General features: G+C 41.6%; 1 protein-coding gene across 1 annotated transcript in view; it reads right to left on the reverse strand.

Annotated features, from left to right (window-relative positions):
- Positions 1–1355: 1355 nt before the first annotated feature.
- Positions 1356–13376, reverse strand: part of UGCG (UDP-glucose ceramide glucosyltransferase) — a 43890-nt gene continuing 31869 nt past the window's right edge. The window contains exons 6-9 of the mRNA XM_044271165.1: positions 7863–8041; positions 6367–6453; positions 4760–4949; positions 1356–4412 (exon numbers count right to left, since the gene is read on the reverse strand). Coding sequence (XP_044127100.1) covers positions 4242–4412; positions 4760–4949; positions 6367–6453; positions 7863–8041 — 627 coding nt within the window. The 3' untranslated portion in view covers positions 1356–4241. The remainder of the gene's footprint in view (positions 4413–4759; positions 4950–6366; positions 6454–7862; positions 8042–13376) is intronic.

Here is a 13376-nt window from a genome sequence, read left to right on the forward strand (position 1 = left end):
CAGCCCCTGCCCCCCAAACACTCCGTCCGGCTGGGAGAGCAGTGCATGGAGGGCGCTCCTAGGAGTGTCAGGGGGATCTTGGAAATCAGGGAAAGGTAGGCGATACTTACCTAGACAGTTTCTGCCCACCCCGATTCCAGCAGTGTCACCTTCCTCAGTGTGCTGCCCCTTGGGGACGGCGGCTACACTGGTAACAGGGGGTCTTCTGGAAGTAGCAGATAAGGTCCCACTGTAGCTGGCGGGTAACAGTGGATTTGAGATCCACTGTTCCTCCTTGTCTTCCAGGGGTGGGGAACGAACAATAGGCTAAAGGACCCACTGGTCTCCCCCAAGTGTGAGGAAAACAGGTGGTCGGAGGCAGTCTGTAGTCCGATCGGAAAAATAAAAAATCTTTGGCAGACCTGCAGAAAAACATGTCTGCCTCCTACGGACACCAAGCTAAAACTGATTAGCTCAGTGTCTGCAGGAGGGGTATTATAGCTGAGAGGAGGAGCTAACACTTTTTTGCTTAGTGTCGCCTCCTAGTGGCAACAGCTATACCCATGGTCTTCGGTGTCCCTCAATGATACGAGCAGTAAACATTAAGAACAGCAATCTGAAGACCATTGGAAATGGTTATTAATATTAGTAACACAGGCACTGGTAATGTGCACTCTGCATCAGAATGCAGACTCATTGACTTCAATGGGTCCAACATCCACAAGATCTGCTGAAAGAGTGCCCATCTTTTGGGGCACAAAGACAAAAGATGTGGAAGCCCTTCTGTGGGTTCGTGCATCCACACCGATCCAGTGTTTTGCGGTCCCCAATATAGGCACGGCATGTGCATGGAGCCTTAAAAGAGATGTATATAGGCTGTTTTTTTCCCCCAATCTCTCATGATAAAGCCCTGTCAAAAAAAATCTAATAGTATTTGTGAACCATGAAATGCATTAACTCAGTCCCTAATATGCAACCGGATTATTGTGCCAAAGAAGATGCTCACGTCTGAATGGACCTCTATGGATTTGGGAGTAAATATGCAGTGGAAAAAAACAAACAAAAAAAAATAAAAAAATTTCTAAGCCACACTCGTTTGTATAATAAAATAAATGTAGGACCATCTGTATTGGTCAGATATGTATTTTAGTAATTACCATAAGTATGTTCAGTAATGTTTGATAATATTCTCGTTACAGGAAACCATAATTCCCTTTAATGGAAGGAACAAAATAAAACCAAAATGTTCCTGTGGCAGAAGAATCCGTTTGGAAGATTGCTCGTGATAATTTCCAAGTAACAGCAGATTAATATTAAATTACTGAAAGTAATTCTAGGCAATGGTCTGAAGACTAAAGGACACCACACAACAGAGGTTTCATCTTTTCATTGTGAAAGTTTATTCTCTTTTTTTTCTTCCAAATTTTTTTTGAACAACCAACAAGAAACAATTATTTTAAATAAACACAGAAAATATTCTACACATTTCCTCATAAGACTACTTTAAATTATGCACATTATCTGGAAATTAAATAATCTGTTTGTGATGCTCTTCAGATCAAAAAATGATCGACACAAAACAGAAGCTCTAACTGTGTGCTTCATTTTTTTGCCTCCATAAGCAGATGTATGAGAAGTGCAAAATATTGTGGTTATATCTAGAAAATATATATAAAAAAAGAAAACCTTGAAGTCTGTCCAGCCTTCATTTTGTATGTACACTGCATACACCAAGAAGCTTCCAGATTGTACAGTGTATGATGGGGATAGCAGCGTAATGCATGGCATCAACCAAACTTCACTAAACATAAAAATAAAATAAAAAGTACAACATATATTACAAAAAAACAATGAAGCATTTCATGAACAGCTCGTGTGGGTCACAACTAGACTGGCTAGCAATGTGCCATTTCATCAGGGTACCATATCCCCGATTCATGGAAAGAATGCGAACGTGCAACAAAAGCCTCCCCCCATCTGTCAAAAGAAGAGATGCCCTTCAAATCAAAAATCATGATGTCATAAGGCAAGCTGGCTAGGAAGGTCTTGGCCAGGATTAGGAACATTTGGGCAAACGTATGTCTATAGGCTCAGTAACAGAAAGAGTGCCCAGATTGTTAGAAGAGGTAATTATTGCTTTTATAAACAGGTATGTTCTCCGGCATATTCTAAGGTGTAATAAACAGGTTCACGGTAGCCAGAGAAGACCTTTTCGCTAGCCAGTATGTCGATAACATGGAGTGAGATGGGGGTGACGTAACAAAACGCATGTACATGTACACGTATTAAAGGCTTATGCATTTCCTGTTCACTTCTTTCGTGAGCATATACATAACCATAGTAGGCCCAGTTCACCACAGCTATACAGATCGGACATTACAGTTGGGTACAAACAGTTACAAGTAGCGAGGAATAATATACAGCATGCACTTCTATGAATTCACATTGTTACAAGCAGAAGCATAAAAAATAAAAAAATAAAAAAAAATCCAACTGTATAAAGAGAACAACCCAGCAGTAGCAAATAAATTAAGACTGTGTACAGATTTTCAGTTACGGCAAATACATCCTCACTTCTTTTTTTTTTTATACACATTTAAATACTGTATATTTACAATATTTACTGAGTTTCATTCTCAATATTATACATGCATTAAAAAGGTACTAAATACAGGTCACAAAAGGTCTCGTTTTAGCAATTTTATGTGGAGTAAGAAAATAGTTTCAATGCATGAATTCCTAAATTGCATTTTATCATATGTATAAAGAGAAACAAGCAAAACGACTGGAAAGAATATATATATATAAAAAAAAAAAAAGCTCAAAGCAAAAACAAAGTCACCTCACCAGGAGGAAATCTGGAGGTAAAGGCTAAGGCTAGTTACAGCATTGAGATTAGCAATTATTTAGCAATGGCCTTTAAGAGCATGGCGAGCCATATGGAGCAATCAGTCTACTTTTGGTTGAAGGTGGCTGTGCCAAATTTAGAAGTTATGTGGATAGGGGATAACTAAGTGATTGCTGGGAGTCCCACCACTGGGAATCCCAACAAACCCAAGAACAAGGGTTCCGATCCCCTGATCGGACAGAACGGCAGGTCGAGCATGTGCCCCGTCACTCAATTCATTCTCTATGGGACTTCTGGAGACAGTGCAGTACAGTGCTCAGCTATTTACGGCGGTCCCAATGAGAATGAATGATCAAAGGGAACAGGACCCCCGTTCTTAGACTTGGTGGGGTCCCAGCAGTCTGATAACCCAGTGATCAGTTGGCTATCCTCTATACTGTGGATAACTGCTAAACTTGGCACAACTGCTAAAAGTGTAGTAACAGGTAGGAAGACAGTCCAGGCTCTCTTTAAGGATGGGTATACACACTGTAACTATGTAGGGGGGACAAGATCAAGACATCTCAAAGAGAAGAGAAGTATAAAAAGCAGGCATTAATACTTCAGATCCCTGTCCTGTTTCCCAGTTAAAAAGCACGATGCAAACACAGGCTGTGAACCCTGCTTTACACTTCCAGATCCATTTACCAGTCACAATGTAAACAATCACTTTGTAATCACGGCCAATATTTATGAGAATTCAAACCATCAATTTGCAGGGAAGTTATGATGTCAATCATAAAGTGCCTCAATATCGACGGTTCCCATTTGTTTTGCAGCTTGTATTCTCAATAAATACTTTCCAAGCAAACAAAATGGTTTGAATCAAGGAGTCCACTTTTTTCTAATGTTTTCTGCACATTACAGCAGAATGTAAAGAGGTAGCCAAATAGTCTGTCCAGTACCGGATCCATGTTTCATTCAAGCAGGAGCGAATCGGTGTGCGGAGGATTTCCACCTCTGCAAATATAAAGTTAGGGCTCAGACTTTTTTTTATTTTTTTTGTTTTAATATAAAACTATTGTTCCTTAGAAAGAGGAAGAAAAAAATTAAATAAAAAAAAACAACTTTTCTCCGCTGGTCCCTTCACATTGAGAGAGTGCACCAGTCTCCTTCCGACTGCTATACCGTTTAGCGCAGAGCACTTATATTCTATCAGCTTTGTTCACCTAAAAATATATTGCCCCTATATGGCCCAGATTAGAAACAACGCGTCACAGATACAAGTGCCATGCAAAATAAATTAGATCAAATAGCAAAACATAAACGTAAAAACGATTCAAAAGGTAGTTGCTCTTTCTTTAAAAGCATTCGTATAAACAATTCAGAATACTTTTTTTTTCTCTTCCTTTTATATACAATTAAAGGTCCAAAACTATACATCAAGGATTTCTTCTGCTGTGCCTCCACATCGCAACCTATATCTTCCGGTCCTCCAGCTGATGGTGGGATCCCATAGGGCAGATAAAAAGATATATATTGTCATAGACTCTCTGATGAACCACGCAACTGCATAGTCCAGTTTGGAAAAAGGAAGAGGCCCACCCTGATGGAGACAAAGAAAACACATTATTTACTCTACTTACCAAACACACGTCTCATAACCCCCCATTAACATCTACATGAGTTCTAGGGCAGTGCAACTGATGCAGGAACATCTATACTACATGGAATATTGGACCCGGTGAGGGATCAGTGTTATGGAAGTACAGTTCCTGACTGATACGTAGTCAGGAACTGTGCGCAGCTCTTTACTACGCATATCCTATACACACACTCACTATATAAAAATGATTGTTTAGGTGGAAGTGCTCAAGTGAAAAGACATGAAAAATGTATTTCATTGACTAACCACAAAGTAATAATGATCCAAACACCATAAAGAGGACCTACCTGAACACCCCGCAGTTGAATATAATCAAATATAAACCAAGCCAAACAGTGACACATAAAAAACACCATGATGTCCCATCGGAAAATGTAGTGGGCGGCCCAGCCGATGATCAAGCTTGAAACAAAACATTCAGAGATCGGTTCACACACGATTGTGGCAGGTACCATATTGATTCTGAGCTTAGTCCATCTGAAAGGAACAAAATAAGTTGGTCTTAGTTTTATTAGATTCAAAAGAGAAAAACCATTTATGAAAAATTGCTTTAGAACGCAGCAACTACAGTATGTATGGTGTTTATATTTTTTATTTTTATTTTTTTTTTACACATTATAGGAGGGAATCCTTATTCCCCTTACACCTGTTTGAGGTAGAAAAGTCAAAATTCACCGGATTTGTGACTTTTCAATGCATTTCTGAGCAGGCTAAGACTGTACTTTATGAAGAAGCCTGTACCTCGTCATAAATGACATGGCTTGGCAGCGCAGGACCCATCAAGACCAGCGTAGCACACACTGGTCTTGAGGAGTCAGGGCCCACTAAATACTATCAGTGTCAGGCTGCTCCTATCCTCTAGCTGCTGTCAGCACAGTAATAGGGAGAATGCTGCCAATCAGAGGTGGTGGGAGCTGCTCAGGAATACAAGGAATCATGTCTCACACAGTGCCGAGCTTGAACTGCACCCGGTAAACTGTAATGTTATCAATACGACATCATAATGACAAGTAAGTTACACACCTCTGAATCAGGGAGCCTATCAATACTGCCCTGTTTGATGACAGATTGGCTTTAAAGGGAAGAGGTGATCGGAAAATGACCTATTGCTTAAAGGGACTGAAACAATGAGCTAAGTTGCATAACAATAAAATGCAGATTTCTCCACATCGGGGGGCACCTATGGAGATCGAACCAAGAGCATTAGGATGTGGTGATCAGTGCTCCTCTCCTATGGCAGATGGATTTATAACACGGTATCTATAATAGACTCCCTTCAAATCATGTTTAAAAATATTGAACTTTTTTAATTTTAGTAATTTTTTTTTAAACATTTCCATGTTATTCATATAAAAACACAAAAACAATCACAAGGCTTGCAATTTTTGCACTGGCCACTATGCCTAATAATATGTCAAGACTTCCTGTTCTGCAGCAATCACTTTTCTGTAGTTAACTCATTCTCTCCACAGGCAGATAACATCTATGTATACATAACACAAGATCCGCCATTCACAATAGATATCACCGCTTATCTACGGCCTGCTGACCTCTGCACAGGTCACAGAGCATGCTGCCTAGAAAACTCTCTCATAGAAGTCAATAGGGTCCCCTTCTGTCCACTGTGTCTGTGGCCCATGTCGCTGCTGTCAACGGACAAAGCCTTCACATATTTTTTGCCTAGTTGGTACAAAAACTGTGTATTTTAGGATTCTTTTTAAAATATAGAGACATGGGAAAAAAAATGAATCACCCAAAAAAATAAAAAATTTTAAGTTGAACATAAAAATGCGAGTTAAACAACAGGTAATTTTCTGATGACACATTCCCTTTAAACACTGTTAACTGGCTTACGCTATATAATTACCATAAAATATAGAGCATAAAGACTTACCTGATCATTCTAGACTGAAACTGAGATATGGAGTAACAACCAGAATTTTGCATTGCAACTTGGGTAGCCATAGAAAATTTCCAACCCCTAAATAAAAATAAATAAAAAAAAACACATTATATTCAGTTTGGAAAGGGATGTTTGCTTTGTACATGTTCTGCGAGAGCACAATCATGTTCATTGTCTGGGACCTCCTATGCCACATCTGGAAATTCACTACAGAAGATCAGATGAGGCTAAATGTATACAAAGTGGGCGGAGTCTACAATGACCAATCAAATTTCAGCTATTTGTTTAAATGGGAAAATTTTAAACTGCTGCTACTCTTAGACTGTTAATGGCAGGGTCCTCAAACTTGGCACAGTTGGTCACTGGAGGACTGGGATTAAAATTCAGAAAAGTGGGCAGGGCCAAAAACAACCAATCAGATTTCTTTGATTGATTTAAATGGGAAAAATTTAAAATGCTGCCATTCTCACATTATTGATGTCATGGACCTCAAATAATCACAAATGTGAAAATAAAAAAATAAATAAAACTGCTGTCATTTTTACACGTTAAATGCCATAATTCCCAAACCTTAAAAAGTGTTAGTCACTAGGTGACAATTTGGGGGGGGGGGGGAAGGGGCGGGGTAACAACAGCCAATCAGATTTCAGCCATTGACCTTAATGAAAAACAGATAAACTGCTGCTATTATCACAGTTTAAATGCCAAGTGTCCCAAACTTAGCACAATTACTCACTGGGTGACTGCGGTCAAAACGTAGGAAAAGTGGGTGGAGCCTAAAACAGCCAATCGGATTTCCCCCATTGACTTCAATGTAAAACTTTCAAATACTGCCATTCTTACAGTTTTAAAGCCAGAGGCCAATCACATTTAAGCCATTTGTTTTATATGGGAAAATTTGGCAGAGTCAGTCATTGGGTGACTTAGGTTCAAATTTTAATAAACCAGGTTAAACAAACAGACTTTGCTTATATCTCTAGCGTTTTTAAGCCAACATCCTGTGGTTTTCTTCAGAAACGACACCATCTAATTATTTATGTTTTTTGCTTTCCCAGAAAACCCCCATATTTTAACTTTTTAAGCTATACATTGATTTTTTATTGATTTTTTTCAGAACAATCCTTGCACGTTTTCTGTAAGTGTTGCTTACATTTTTATCCTTCGAATTCACGCATTGGATTTTTGAGGTTTTGAAAAAATATTCAGTGATACTGGTAAATCGGTTATACCAGAGGATGAGTCCCAGGAGATCACCTACCCCCCTCCTTCTTACAAACCTGTGTAGAAATGGCCCTTTTCCAACAAAGAAGAGCTCAGTGGGAAATTCACCCCTGTGTACCTGCAGGATTTCTACAAGACTGTTTGAGGAACATGCAGAAAATCCTGCAGGATGGCAAGCAGCGAGGACACATTTATCTCTTATAGTTCATTTCTAGGTTTACCGTTTCTTTAAACCTGAAAATGGCCACCCAATGGGCACAACTTACCGATCTGCTATTGCCTTGGCCATGAAATAATCTTCGGCTATATATTGCGCAAATGCAATTAGTCCACCTGCTTGGTCCAGAATCTCTTTCCTCATTAAACATGACATCCCCGTTACACACTTGATACCAGTGACATTAGCAGAAATGTATGACCTCGGATGGGAAGTTCCAAAATAAACCTAAGCAATGAAAAAGGAAGAAACCGTTACATAGATTACAAATGCACTGGCAATTCTAGAGCTGTCACAATAGTTCATGGAGCAATTATTACAGCAAGATGCTTACTATTTTACCTAAGCTGAAAATGTAATCTATGCTTAGTGACCTTAGGGTTAGTTCACACCTATAGGTAATTGCTGTTGGTTCCCTCCACCTTGCTTAATAATTTTTTTTTTTATAAAACTGACTTCTAAACAATTTTTGCAATGTTCCTCTGTTGGCAAGCATTGTGGTCCGATCTTCTGGATACACTTGGGCACACTTACTAATCCTGTCTAATATTTAGACGGTAAAGATTTGCCAAATTTATAACAGTGGCTCAGGCTGGAAAATAAATGTGAGCACGGCTAGACACTTTTTGTCTTGCTTTGTACCTATAAGTTGGCTTATTGTGCCACAACTTTGGCCAAAGTTGGCGCATCTTAAAAGGGTTTTCCAGGATTTTGTCACTTCTGAATGAGTCCACCTAGTATGTAGTACCTTATGTAAAACTCACTCATGCTCCCCTCCACTCTGGTCCATAAATCTTCGGTCCCCGGCTTGGATAAATTTTAGCCACAGTATGGACCACGTCATGTGCGCTGCTGCAGCAATGAAGTGGCCTCAGTGGGAATGTGTCCCCGAGTAGCAAGTGACCCAGTGGTTGTGTGCCACTTGGGGACTTGTCCCCACTGAAGCCAGTAGTTGGCTGTAGTGGCACATGTGACCCGTTTAAAAGTAAACAATCTGATCACCGAATTGAGCCAGGGCGTTGGACCGCAGGCGAGTATTAGTCTGTCTTTCATTAGGTGCCACAAGCTAGGAGTGTTATTTAAAAAAATTAAATAAAATAAAATAAAAACTTGTGGAAAACTCCTTTAAGACATGCCCCCTTGTTGAGCAATGACTAGGAGTTCAGGTTAGCATGAAGGGTATTTAGTTTTTTTTCCATATCACCTCCACGACGGCACACAAGAAGATTGACCCCTGACCTCTGTAGGGGCAGGAACAGAGAAAGGTTTAAATCCTCCATTCCACCACCAACACCAGTGTTTCCTGTCCCTACGGAGGACAGGGCGGAGAAAGGTCTCCCTGTGCGCAGGGAGATAAAGTTAGGAAATCCTACTGTAACACCATATTGGATCGTTGTGTCCCCCTGCTCTTATGCGGTCCTGTACTAATGCTGAGGGGGTCTCCCGCCTTGCCGGTCAAGCCGGGTTTGCGCGCTTGGCACTTTGAAAGTACGTCACTTTCGCAAAGTGACTAGAGCGGAGTGCGGCATTCTGGCCAGCGTCAAGCAGAGGAACAACACTGATCTGAGGTCTGGTACATCGTGGCAGCATGTCGGGAGCAGAGCCGCCCTCCGTAAGTTCTAAACACAGGGGTGTTTCACCAGGGTTAACCATACAATATATATTTTACAGGCCTCATCCTTACTTTGGTCTGTTCTCGCCTTATAGGTCTCCAAGGAGGTGCAGAAGAAACCAAAGAAGCCGTCAAAATGTATATCATGTTACAAACGGCTACCGGATAACCATCCTAAAAAATGAATGTATTGCAAGCATTGTTCGTGAGGAACATCCCTCACTAATGGACAAATTTAGGGCTATGATACAGGAAGAAGTTAAATCCTCCTTATCTAATTTGTCTACGACTCCTAGGGGACCTCTTCCCCCTAAACGACAAAAATTAAGATCGCCCTCATCCTCGGATTGAGAGGACTTGGGGAGGATGCCTCCTCATCCAGGCATTGGGATGAAGAGGACCTTGCTTCAGAGACGGAATTCTCTAAGGGCGATAGAAAATTCTATTTCACTGTGGACGAAATGACGGGCCACTATGGGGGTCGAAGAGGTGCAGAAAACCCATTCCATCCAGGAGGAAATGTTTGGGGGGGTCTAAGGGTTAAAAACACCCGAGTATTCCCCATTAATGAGAACATAAGAGAATGAGATCCCTAAAATAGACGTGCAAGTGGCAAAGGTTAATAAGAAGACATTATTGCCTTTTGAAGAAACATCCCAGTTAAGGGATCCCATGGAAAGGAAAGCTGACACAGTATGCTACGAAAATCATGGGAAGCAGCGATGTTTAACCTTAAAAGAAATATCGCCGCAATATCTGTTGCTAGATCTATGTTCCTTTGGTAAACAAACTTGAAAACCATATTAGGGATAAGACTCCTAGAGAGGAGATTCTAAACTCTATCCCCTTGCTGAAATCAGCCACAGCTTTCCTGGCAGATGCTTCTGCTGAGTCGGTAAGATTCTCAGCTAATGACGCGGGCCTCTCCAACGCGGCTCGCAGAGCCCTTTGGATGAAGTCTTGGTCAGGAGACTGGACTTCAAAAGATGAAGCTGTGCTCCATTCCCTTTTTGGGGGAATATGTTTTAAGGCCCGTGCTAGATAGGATCTTGGACAAGACAAGAAAAAAGGTTTTCCCGAAGACGTACCATATAGGAAAAAATATCCCTTTCGTTCTTCCTCGGGCCAGGATAGATTGTATAGAGGAAAGGGAAAAATCGGGACTCTGGAGCTACCGCAAAAGGGGGAAGAGGAAAGGGTTTTCTGCCTAACCCCCAGAACAAACCCAGCGATAAACAATGACATCAAACAAGTTCATTGTGTCCCATCTCAGATCTCTGACAGCTCAGAACAAGATCGAGCAGGGAGTGCAAGACCTTTTAAAAAATGGAAGTGATAGTCCAAGTCCCATTTCCATAGCAAGGAAGAGGATTAGACTCCAATCTATTCCTAGTAAAAAAGAAAGAGGGCTCATTAAGAACCATTATAAATCTAAAATCCCTGAACAAATTCATATCGTATTGAAAATTCAGGATGGAGTCCCTAGGGTCCTTAAAGAGGACCTTTCACTAGAATAAAACTTCTAAACTAACTATACAGACATGTAGAGCGGCGCCCAGGGATCCCCCTGCACTGGTATAGCCTCCGGTATCTTCATAGTTAGGCTCCACCCAGGGGAACCTGCCGGCGTCTCCTTCTCCCATGCTGTAGCGCTGGCCAATCACAGCGCTTAGCTCATAGCCTGAGAGGCTTTTTTTCTCTCAGGCTATGAGATGAGCGCTGCGATTGGCCAGCGCTACAGCATGGGAGAAGGAGACGCCGGCAGGTTCCCCTGGGTGGAGCCTAACATATGAAGATACCGGAGGCTATACTGGGAGAACGGAGCGGCGCCCAGGTATAACAGTAAGTGCAGGGGGATCCCTGGGTGCCGCCCTACATGTCTGTATAGTTAGTTTAGAAGTTTTATTCTAGTGAAAGGTCCTCTTTAATACCCTTGATAGGAAAATACACCTTAATGGGCACAGTGGACCTGAAGGAGCCTATTACCATGTTCCAATTCATGGCAACTCCCAAAAATTCCTGCGGTTCACCATCAGAGACCACAGAGGGTTAATACATCATTATCAATTCAGGGCCCTTCTTTTGGAATTTCCCCCGCTCCCAGGATTTTCACCAAACTCGCAATCGAGATGGTGACATATTTGAGGGGAAGAGGACTACTCTTAGTCCCATACTTAGACGATTTTCTCCTAATTGGCGATCGTGCAGACCACCTATTGGCAGATTTAGACACCTTCCTGTCAACACTGGGAAAACTAGGGTGGATAGAGAACATCAACAAAAATACATTTCTAGACTCTAGACTCTCATATTCAATCCACTTTTCTTCCACAAGACAAAATCAAATCACTGCGGGAGAAAGTCAGAATGTTTCAAAAGAAAAAGATCTCCATAAAGGGAAGCAATGATTCTACTGGGCCTACTCACATCATGCATACGGTACCTTGGAGTCAACTGCATTTTTTACCTCTACAGACTTGGATTGTCAGAGTTTGGAACAGGCAACAGATTACTCTAAATTACAGAGTGTCCATTCCTCACATGGTAAAAACATCACTATGTTGGTGGACAGTCTCAAAGAACCTCTCCAGGGGAGTAGTATGGAAGAGAACTCCCTATGTACAAATCATGACAGACACAAGTCAGTCAGGATGGGGAGTGAAAGTGGGAGATTATTACTATCAGGGCTTCTGGCCCCAGTCGATAAGCTCTCAGTCGTCAAATTTCATAGAACTTAAGGTTAGTGGAAGAAAATATTCGGGGTTCCCACCTAAAAACTATTTCAGACAACACGACGACCATTGTTCCTCCCTGATGGGAGAGGTAGGCAAAGTCAAAAAAATCTCCTGTCCTTATCCACCAAGATAGGCACTATCTCCAGTAGGAGGAAGTTAGACCAGACAGAATGTTCTCTAAATACAGAAGTCTTTCCAATGATAGTAGACAAATGGGGCGTTCCAGAAGTAGACATGCTTGCTTTAAGGCAGAATACGAAGGTGGCAAGATTCTGCTCCCTAAACCTCCGGGACAATCCCTGGGCATTAGATGCATTTGCCCTAGCATGGGACTAGGGTCTCCGTTACGCCCTTCCACTCATTCCAAAAGTGATTCAAAACATCCATCAAGACAATACGACAATAATTCTAATAACCCCATTCTGGCCGAAGAGGAGCTGGTTTTTCTCACTCAAGAAACTCTCCATCCCGGATCCTTGGCCTCTTCCGTCCAGGAAGGACCTTTTTCATCGGGGACCGATTTTACATCCCAATCCAGAGTTCCTGAGACTAACAGCTTGGATCCTGAGATCCAGATACTGAAGTACCAAGGTCTTTCAGATAGAGTGATAACCAGGCTTAGAGCATGCAGGAAAAAAGTAACCATCCACCCTCAAAGTCCATGTCTCGGCTGTTTCTTCGACTCTGATCTTGCAAACCACAGGTGGGTAAAAAGAGATTCATGAGAGCAGCTTCCAGGCTTTGACCGACTCTAAAATCTCGTGTCCCCTCCCGGGACCTTAATATTGTTCTTACTGGCCTAACACTATCTCCCTTTGAGCCACTAGATAATTGTCATATCAAACTGATCTCTTTTTTTTTTATGATCATGCAAACGGATCCGTTTTAATTTACACTGAAAGTCAATGGGAGGCGGATCAGTTTTCAATTGCACCATATCGTGTCAATGAAAACGGATCCGTCCCCATTGACTTGCATTGTAAGTCAAGACAGATCCGTTTGGCTCAGTTTCATCAGACGGACACCAAAACGCTGCAAGCAGCGTTTTGGTGTCCGCCTCCAGAGTGGAATGGAGACTAAACGGAGCCAAACTGATGCATTCTGAATGGATCCTTATCCATTCAGAATGCATTGGGGGCTAAACTGATCCGTTTTGGGCCGCTTGCGAGAGCCCTGAAACGGATCTCACAGGCGGACCCAGAAACGCCAGTGTGAA

The sequence above is a fragment of the Bufo gargarizans genome, chromosome 1 (genome assembly GCF_014858855.1).
Source record: "Bufo gargarizans isolate SCDJY-AF-19 chromosome 1, ASM1485885v1, whole genome shotgun sequence".
NCBI classification, from domain to species: Eukaryota; Metazoa; Chordata; class Amphibia; order Anura; family Bufonidae; genus Bufo; species Bufo gargarizans.